The following is a 10000-nucleotide window of genomic DNA, read 5'->3' on the forward strand; positions in this document are numbered from 1 at the left end:
AGGAGTGTAGACTCACGGAAGAAGAAACAGAAGTGAAGGCTCTGATAATTCCAAAACTCTCGCTAATCATGTATATGTTGTTGAATGTTTCAATCTTGATTTTATGTGCCGGTCAAGTCTCCCATGCTGTACCTGGTCACTCCCTCGTTGACTTCCTGGAAGACTACATAGAGTTCTACAATGTCGGGGGTCTTTACCTAGACCTTGGCAATGGTGAGTCAATATTGATAGATAGATAGATAGAGAGAGAGAGAGAGAGAGATACATATAGATATAGATATATGTTTGTGTGTGTACGAAGGAGAGTGAGAGTCAATAATTATCCATGGTCTATCGTTCCAAGAGTTAGATATGCCTTGGAAAATAATGGCTTTGATATATTTCTCAGGCATATACGAACGACTATCTCAATTTGGTCAGTGGCTTGGAGGTGAATAAGGGTTTGAAATCCATCGACGGCTTTCAGCAGAATGTAGAGTCAGTGGCTTGGAAAGAAGCAGTACATATATAATTGAAATACCAGTCTTTTTTTTTTTTTCAGGGTACATTAATATTCTGTTTCAACCAGAATTTGTTAAATACACAAAGCTCGATCACAGGGTTTGTGACATCATAATTACAGCAATTTAATGACTAGGCTTCACGAAAAAAAAAAAAAAAAATCTTTCAGAAACAACCCCCACGTGGAAAGCGTCCACAAGGAGACTCCTCCTGCGCGCTTCGAAGATCTGGGGCTTCGGAGTAGGGATGGGCAACGCCCTCGACTCTCGCCTCCTCACTTCGAGTCGACGGTCGAATCGACAACTGATGCTCCTCCTGCCGATGTTCCTGCCCGCCCACGCCCACACTCTTGAACTGCTCCTTCGGGAAAGCATGGGTCAGCGGTTTAGGTTTCTTGTTCTCTCGGACGATTCTTTTCGGAATCTGCTGAAGAACGTTTACATAAATCTGATGACTCAGGTAAGGTACTTGGCGTGGTCATTTTGGTTGGTACAATTAGAGGTCTATTTTCAAATAATTTCACTAATCATATCAGAAGATATTTAATCTAGTCAGCTAAGTATGTAATTCATGTCAAGCAACAGAGGCAACCATTACAGAAGACTGTTTAGCTAGACGATCAAGTTATGTGATTTCGTACAGAAGCTAAATATAACATATCAGATATTTAATTATGAAAAGGATGAAACTATCAATCTTCGTGCTTTCTATCCCTCTTTAGCTACAAGTGGCCGTGCTGGACACCGAAGGGAGAGCGATGCTGTGGGAGCAGTATCAGGTCACGCCAGATCTCCCAGTGCATTTGACACGAGTCGGATCCTGGCAACCTCGGAATCAGGCTCTGAAATTCGGACCATCTTCTCTGTCACTCGTTCCTGTACCTGGAGCCGCTGCTAAGGAAGGATCGAAGGAAGCTTTGAAGTCCTTAGCTGTGCATGGTTCGCTTAGTCCCATAGAGGATATCCCTCAGGTTATGCAGGAGGGTGAAGGTCTGAGGATGCTGCTAGGGGCGGGCGTGCTTCTGGGACCGCGGCAGGAGGTGGCAAGCCGGAGGGGCGACCTGGACGGAACTACACTTCGATGTATGGCGGATGATGTAAGACCTGAAGCAGTTTAGTCGTGAGCTATTTGTAAACAGTCATGGATCAACCACAATCTACTACTAATATAACTTTAAAGTTTGGAATGAATCTCGTATAGAAAAAAAAAAATATATATATATATCAATATCCTGGATAATGATCTTAATCGCTACCCTCGTATCCATATCACGGCCGTGGATTCGATCTCAGTTCCAGCCACTCACCATCCCTGACTATAGTCCGGCAAGGGACTACCGCGTCACAGGATCCTTCGTGGACATCATGAGCATCCTACAGCGTTCCCTTAACTTCACGTAAGTATTGAAACACAAATTTTATCTCCCTGACTAGGAATTCAACTCGGACCTATCACTTCTTGTCTTCTAAGATGGAGGTTCCCCTTAGCAATTAGCTTCGATTTAGAATACAAAAGCTAGCGTGGAGAGAAGGAAATAAAACTTTCTTTAGACGGGGTTAATGTCATTTTGACCCCCAAACAAAGGACCCCCAAATCCTAACCTTACCTAACGATCTATTAATCACCAGTTCACAAACAAAAGCCAACCCTTACACTCGAGGTTGAGGGTTATTTCAAGAAAAGAGCTTCAGGTAATCTAAAATATGAAATGCTCTTTTCTTTCTGAATCAATTTGCATATTGATTAATGAGCTAACTATGTCGCGCACCTAAGGAAACAAAAGCTTAGAGATGGAACAGAAAGTTTCCTTAATAGTCAAAGAATTTCTAGATACAGTTCTTGCCCAGGAAGCAATTGGCTTTAAAAAACAACATAAAATTCTGTTCAATATCATGGAAAAAACGGGAAAATAACTACTTAATGATCCACAGGCAACTCAAAAAAAAAATGAATACCAAATCCATGTCGGACGATACTCGTTAGTGAGTGGATCGACATTTTCTCGTTTCCCGCCAAATTCTCAGTATCGAAGTTTGTATTCTGTACGTCTAATTTGTAGTCTTAATTAACTGTTCTATTCACATACACATACACACACACACGCACACACACACATATATATACCAATAGATTCAGAATAAAAAGAGAGGAAAACATAAAGACTACAAAACTAAATTTTTGTCGGATGCTTTTTTTCAACAAAATCGACTAAAATAAATAAAATACAAACAACAATCTTCCCTGTCGTGACTCCGAAGAATCCAGACAAGACTCGAAAAAAAAAAAAAAAAAAAAGATAAACACAGAAACGAAAGGGGATTCACCCTCCTCCTCCTCACTCCCCTCCTTCACTCCATCCATGTCGTCCCCTCCAGGTGTCGCTGGTCTCGCCCGGAAGACCGCGCTTGGGGTTCGCTGCAGCCCGACGGAACCTGGAACGGCATGGTAGGGGATCTCATGGCCGACAGGGGTGACGTCATCGTGGCCATCGGCAGGACACTCGCTCGGGAGAGGGTGGTGGACTTCACCCTTCCGCTCCTCATGGACAGGTGCGCTAATGATATTCGGATGATTTTGCTGCGTCTAGTTTTGAAGACGTTGGAATAATTTGGAGAGTTGTCTTAGAGTAAATTGTTATTCTGGCGTGTTCGAAGGATTAGTATCATACGATATTTACGAGCGTTTGTTAATTTCTTCTTTTTCTTCTTCTTTTTTCGCTGTCTTTTAACATAGAACATGATAACTTTTTACACTGGAACAACAAACACAAACTCTCAAACTCCCCACCTCTTGACAGGCATGTCTTGGTCCTCCGCCGACCAGGAACAGCCAATTCCGGAATTTCTTGGACAAGCTACACTCAGGAATTCAGCTCGTGGGCGTGGGCAGGTGCAGCTATGATGGTTCTCTTCATGGGGTCCTGTATTACCCTCATAACGCGGTACAGCAGGTCGTCGGGAGGCCAAGTTCACTTCGCCGACTCCATGTTGCTCATACTAGGGGCAGCGTGTCAGCAGGGTTGGTGAATCGTGTTAGTTATAGGAGTTTTAAGTCAGGTTGTTATAGGGACCCACGCTATAAAGAATCTGCCAAATTCCGGGTTCCCTCCGACGTCGCTTCTCTCATCGCACGTTTAGCATAGGCTTTGAAATTACTTTCCATCTGACTTTTTTCCCTTTTTCCTCTGTATATCTCCAACAGGGACGAAGCTCGACATCCAAGGCACAGCAGGTCGTATCGTTCTCCTGACGGCGCTTCTGCTGGGAACGGTTACCTACATCCACTACACCTCCTTCCTCATCTCAGCCCTCTCCGTAAACCGACTCCTGCTTCCCTTTACCACGTTGGCGGAGCTCACACGAAGCAACAGTCACCAGCTGATGGTCCTTAAGAGCACGGTGCAAGAGGATGCTTTAAAGGTCGGAGACAGGAGATCAGAGCAGATGGACACTTAAATAAACACTTAAAAACACTTATAAACACTTAAGATGATCACGAGGGGCAACCCATAAGCAATAAAATGCAGATAAGCTATTTCTTCTACACCTACACTGCTTTTTTTCTTCGAAATAGTTTCCATGGACCTATTTGGTTTCGGTTTTATTCTCACAGACATCAACCAACCCCGTCTACCAAAAGGCCTGGGCGAATATACAACTTGGAGGAGAATGGGGGAGCGTTGCCACCAATGACGACGCCTTCAAGAGGGTGCTGGAGGGAAAGAACGTCTATCTCACAACAGAGTCTGAGTACAGTTACGCGTAAGTTTAAGATCTTTGAAGAAGGAAAATATGGATGTGTGTGTATGTGTATATCTATCTATCTATCTACTGTATGTATATATGTATCTGTATCTCTCTCTCTCTCTCTCTCTCTCTCTCTCTCTCTCTCTCTCTATATATATATATATATATATATATATATATATATATATATATATATATATGTATGTATATGTGTGTGTATATATATATATATATATATATATATATATATATATATATATATATATATATATATATGTGTGTGTGTGTGTGTGTGTGTGTGTGTGTGTGTGTAAATAAGTAAATACATACGAATATATATATATATATATATATATATATATATATATATAGATATAGATAGATAGATAGATATATATTTGTATGTACATTTAGGATTTCTCTTTTCAAAACCTCTTCATAAATTCAACCCATTATGTAAACAACCCACCCGACCCAGTGTTACACACCATTCATTCTCCAAGGGAGTCGACGGAACGAAAAAAAGAACCAACAACCAAGTTCTCTTCTTCAGGTATGGCAGCGACGCAAAGATGTTGGCTCTGACGAAGGAAAAATATATTCCACTCCTCGTCGGCATTGCGGTGACGAAAAAATCCCAGCTGAAGGACCTCTTTGATAACAGGTTGGAGAGTCTTTAGACGTAAAACATGCCAAACAGGGGTAATGTTTGATAATACCGTGATTACAAGTATTAAAAGATGATATATTATAATCTCTCTGCGAATTTCTACGGCGGGATAAACTGTAATTACCTAATTAACCTAACAAGAACACGAGAGAAGAACATGAAAAAACACTAAAACGAATGAAAAACAACAACAACAAAACGAATGAAAAGCAACAACACCAAAACGAATGAAAAACAACAACAATAACAAAAATCACTTCAATACAATCACATTCCTAACCAGCACCCCACACACCCCCCATCTCCCTTCTTCAGGTTAATCAGAATGCGGAGTGCAGGATTGCTGAGCAAAATCCTGAAGGACTGGAGTAAAGTGAGTCCTCTAGCCCCTCCCACCACCGCTCCTCCGATGTCCCTCTACAAGACAGGATCAGCTTTTCTTCTCCTCACAGCTGGCACTGCGGTGTCCCTTTGCGTCCTTGGGGTGGAAGTCCTCGTAAGGCATTTTCTAAGGTAGTTCTTCCCAAGGGCTTTCGCAAAGACTGATGAAATGATTTTATTGGAATAATGAAATCGGGTAATTGTATTGGAATATAGAAATAGATCGCATTGGAGTGGCAAGTGTATGTTGACACTTGTGAGTGTGAATTCTCTTGTGAGGTTGAGGTAGATTTAAATGGAGTTTGATATTTCTGTATTTTCTTTTTAGTATTAATGTATATATATATATATATATATATATATATATATATATATATATATATATATACATATATATTTATGTATATATATGTATATGTATATATATATATATATATATATATATATATATATATATATATATATATATATATATATATATATATATGTGTGTGTGTGTGTGTGTGTGTGTGTGTGTGTGTTACCTTTTTCATATCTGATTTACCTAGTCGCATGTAACATTGCATGTAGTGCTTCTCTTAGGTAATAATTCCAAATCTTTACAATTTGAAATACACACACACACACACACACACACACACACACACACACACACACACACACACACACACACACACACACACACACACACACACACACACACACACACACACACACACACACACATCCATCCTGTGTGTAGGATGCAGGATCAGAGTAAACAAGAGCAGAATGAGAGCGAGCTAAATTCAGCTGATTAACCTTTGCTTTAAGCTCTGTATTGTAAGCGATGTTCATTAGATAAATCGTGCACAGATTGAGTGTTGTTTTTTTATTCTATATTTTCTTCCGTGATTCCGTTTTCTATGACATGGGATTACGATTTTGATGTATTGTCATAATTTTCTTTATAGCTTGATGTAACTATTTTGTGTACATAACAATCTTTCTTTATTATCTTTAGATTGAGAAAATATGTATGATTATGTGTGTTTGTGTATGTACCATTGTGTAAACACATATATAATTATTTGTTTTGAACTCAAAATAATTATTTGATTTTTTTATTTTTTTCATGTACCACATCTTTGGAGCCTTTTATTTATTTACTTCTACTTTTTTTTTACTTTTATCAGGACATCGAAACTTTCTTTTAATTTCTAATAACATTCTATCAAGATCATTTTGGAAACAAGGAACACGAATACAAACTACCGTATTGACATGAAATCACGTAGTTGGGTTGTTTAGTCTGAGGGAGTGTGAAAAAACACCCGAAGGTCTCGCTGGACGGTTCACTCGTGTATTTTTTTCTATTTCTTCTTCGGCATTGTAAGAGGGAGAAGTTAAGTTTTATTTTTCATTCTTTGTAAGAGGCCAGGTAGGTTGTATTGGACTTGTTATAAATTTCTTAAGTATACGGAGTGTGGGAACGTAGTTTCTTTCTGGTATTTTCGAGTGTCATTTTCTTTTTCTTTGGCACTTTTATTTTATTTTGTCTTTCTTCTTATTTGATTTTGCATAATGGAGGAATGCGGCCATTGAGGATGTTCATTATCTGGAATGGAGTAAGATGGAAGTGATGAATAACTTAATGCAAAGAAAAACAATAAACAAAAAGACATGAGTGTCGATGACATGCGAACAGCAGTAGTGGAAAAATATAATTATGAGTGTCAATATAATTATGAAATATCATGATTAATAAAGGACAGACAATGACCATTAAGCACTCACATAGAGAAAAGATATTCAGAATATTGATAAAGGGGTAGTGACGCAGTTACGTAAGGGCACCGGGCTGTGGGAGTCAGCTCTTCAGAAAGGGCACTGTGTGACATATATCACTTAATGTGTGGTTGTAAGACTTAGCAAAAGTGATGGAGGATTATTAATCGTGGAAATACTTAATCACTGCCAATGTAGTGTTTTAAGTATCTCTTGATAAGATACGAAACATCAAAATAATTCTAAGGTAAAGAGAAAGTACTGTAGCACATCTCGAACTATGACTGTTCCTTCTTTTTTTATCCTTCTAAAAATAGGCTTCTTAGGATAAAAAAAAAAAAAAAAAAAAAACATTCGACCCATCACGCTCCCCCACCCCCCTACCCCCACCCTACCCCATGCAAAATCCTCCAGAGAGCAATTGCGACGGAAGTCCTTCTCACCCACGCTAGTCCATCGTCAGTTTAGAAATATCAAAGGAAGCTCCAGGGTTGCCAGACGTGTGAGCTAGAAAATAGACAGACTCACTCAGAAAAAAAAGGACAGAAAAGGACAAACATATATTAATTTCCTTTTGCCTATTGATCGTTTACTGATATGATACATATGTGTTTTTTCTTTAAATTTCTTTAACAGTCACCCCCTCACTCTTCAGTAAGCAGATTTTATTAGAAATAATAGGCTATGTTAATTATTAACAACACAAGTTATGCAGCAGGAGTATAATTTTTGGGAAACAAAGCTATCAACATAATTATAATTTACATACTTGGTTTAATACTGAATTGACAGAATTTCTTCATAGGAGTCCACTTCATTATCCTCGTCGCCATTAGGTACTGCTGACGTGGTAGCAGAAGAAGATCCTGATGCACTACATTCTCCAATACTTTCCTTCCTGTATATGTTGCTGTTGAATAGGGCCAGCGTTTTGTTGCTTCCTGTAAAACTTTGGTAGCAGTTTCCTCTATGTAGGTGTGTTCTGACTCCTAAGGATGGCCTCAAGAGATCCTGTGCTGAGTTTGTTTCTTGCTTTAGTTTTAACATTAGTTACGTGGGAAAATACCCGCTCAACAAAGGATGTACTGAGTGGATACAGTATGAGTTCAGAGGCGGGTGTGAAAGTGACGAGTCCTGGACGTGTACTGGCTGGCGTTACACCCGTCAGTACACGGACCTGCAACATTAGTATGTGATTTATTGCTGAATAATCCTTATTGAAATTTATATTTATGAACCCAGCATGGATTTTAGAAATAGGACAAAAAAAGACAGATTTAAGGTTGTCCTTTTTTCATGAAAACTTGCGGACAGTTGGATCTCAAATAGGACAGACTGTCCTTAAAAGGACAGACCTGGCAACCCTGGGAAGCTCCACTATCCACTTCTTTCATCACTTACGTCTCCTCAAACGATGGAGGGAACCGCCGTCGCTATCGACCCTCGGAAATCGTTCGATCTCTTTGATTACACCATCCTAATAAGAAAAAGAAAATTCTTTGGGATTTCACAAGGGCTGGTGGGTGAGACGGACCTTCCTTCCTTATACTCCTTTCCCAGAGCACGCGAGGGCGACCATGTAAATATCTCATCTGTAACCGCCTCAGCACAAGTGCATTCTGCGGTTTACGTCCTGTTTCCCCTCGTCGACCCAGGTCAAGAAAGTACCTTTTCTATAAATTGACCAGAGCCCATCGTTGTGTTCCCACGCCATGTTTTATACAATTCTCAATGTCTTTCGCATAGAAAGTTTATCTTGTTTATACTCAAAATGGTGCTCTCATTGCACTCAGTCCTCGATTATATATGTACGATCATTATTTGTATGGATATTCATGATCACTACTCTTTCATGTATTTTGCCCTTTTCCCCTTGTTCCTCAGGCCATAAATAAAGGTTGCCTCTGGCTAACAGCCTGTCCCCTCTTGTAACCGTTTTTACTGTGAATGGAACTCGAACTATTTTTGAGTTGCTATGTACTTCAAAACCGTATTTTGTTCTGCCAATGTTAGTCGAGTCTAGCATCATTCTGGAGACCACCTCTCTGGAGAGAACACACCCAGCCTCCTGCAGACTCTGACCGCTCGCCCTCGCAGGCATGGCACGTCGCCCCGCTCCTCTCCAAGTTCCCGTAGAAATAAACCATCAAGTCTGCCACAACTTTAACTTCACTCACCACCAAACAAACTGCAATTATATCACCACGGTTGGCGAACTCTGGATTATTACCCTGTTGTCAAGCAGTGGGATAACCTACAACTTTATTACACAGCTGGCAAGTGATGAGGTAACAACACACGCGTTTGTTACATTGGTGGCAAGCGGTGACATAACAACAGCACGGTTTGTTACACATCAAGTAGAATGGTGATATATCTTGAATTGAATGTAAACAAATACCAAAAAGTGCATTTCGAAATAACTTTAAAGCTATATATATATATATATTTTTTTGCGTGTTTTCTCAACTGAAATTGGTTGGATGAACCCCGGACGACGCAAATACACGACCTTTATACGACCTCTCTGTAAATACGCAGCCCTGTTATGGCATTTTTCCTTAATACGCTTTGAAAATAAGAATCGAGTTAGAAAGATTCTAGAAAAAAAACATTTTCCTTGGATCTAACTTCTCTTCGTATTCCGTAGCAGTAGAATAACAATCTGTCAGTCTGGAAAATCCATGAAGATATTGATGCCAAAATATGTGAGCTTAAATGCAACACAACTAGGTGTTATAACCCAAACTAACCTTACTGTATCAGACACTAGAATGCTAATAGTCTAAAGTTTCAAATTACAGATTAGTGTAGGCGCCAAGATTATCGTACTGTATATCCTGAGGCAAATACCATAGTTATAGTTGTTTTGAAAAATAACAAAAATCCACAAATGATATATCATGTCGTTGACTAAATATTGCCGTCCAGCATC

The 10000-nt window shown here is 39.6% G+C and overlaps 1 protein-coding gene and 1 long non-coding RNA gene across 5 annotated transcripts; one reads left to right on the forward strand and one right to left on the reverse strand.

The window, feature by feature from the left end:
• Positions 1-747: 747 nt before the first annotated feature.
• On the forward strand, positions 748-5587 carry LOC147469962 (putative glutamate receptor). Its single transcript, XM_086546369.1, has 9 exons — positions 748-960; positions 1223-1597; positions 1794-1897; positions 2877-3050; positions 3299-3519; positions 3703-3920; positions 4114-4262; positions 4801-4911; positions 5233-5587. The coding sequence occupies exons 1-9, from the start codon at positions 748-750 to the stop codon at positions 5432-5434; spliced, it is 1767 nt and encodes a 588-aa protein (XP_086402495.1). The 3' UTR covers positions 5435-5587.
• Positions 5588-7443: 1856 nt separating this feature from the next.
• LOC147469963 (uncharacterized) lies at positions 7444-9885 on the reverse strand. 4 transcript variants are annotated; one of them, XR_015191867.1, is made up of 4 exons: positions 9819-9885; positions 8467-8542; positions 7835-8242; positions 7444-7572 (listed from the first exon to the last, which is right to left on the reverse strand). It is a non-coding gene; the product is annotated as an uncharacterized LOC147469963 (long non-coding RNA). The 4 variants fall into 4 exon arrangements; XR_015191870.1 differs by having other exon boundaries at positions 8421-8542; XR_015191869.1 differs by lacking the exon at positions 8467-8542 and having other exon boundaries at positions 9819-9833.
• Between the last annotated feature and the right edge of the window lie 115 nt (positions 9886-10000).

Source organism: Penaeus japonicus, unplaced genomic scaffold (genome assembly GCF_977035675.1).
Source record: "Penaeus japonicus unplaced genomic scaffold, GWHDUDI00000001_assembly GWHDUDI00000018, whole genome shotgun sequence".
Taxonomy (NCBI): Eukaryota; Metazoa; Arthropoda; class Malacostraca; order Decapoda; family Penaeidae; genus Penaeus; species Penaeus japonicus.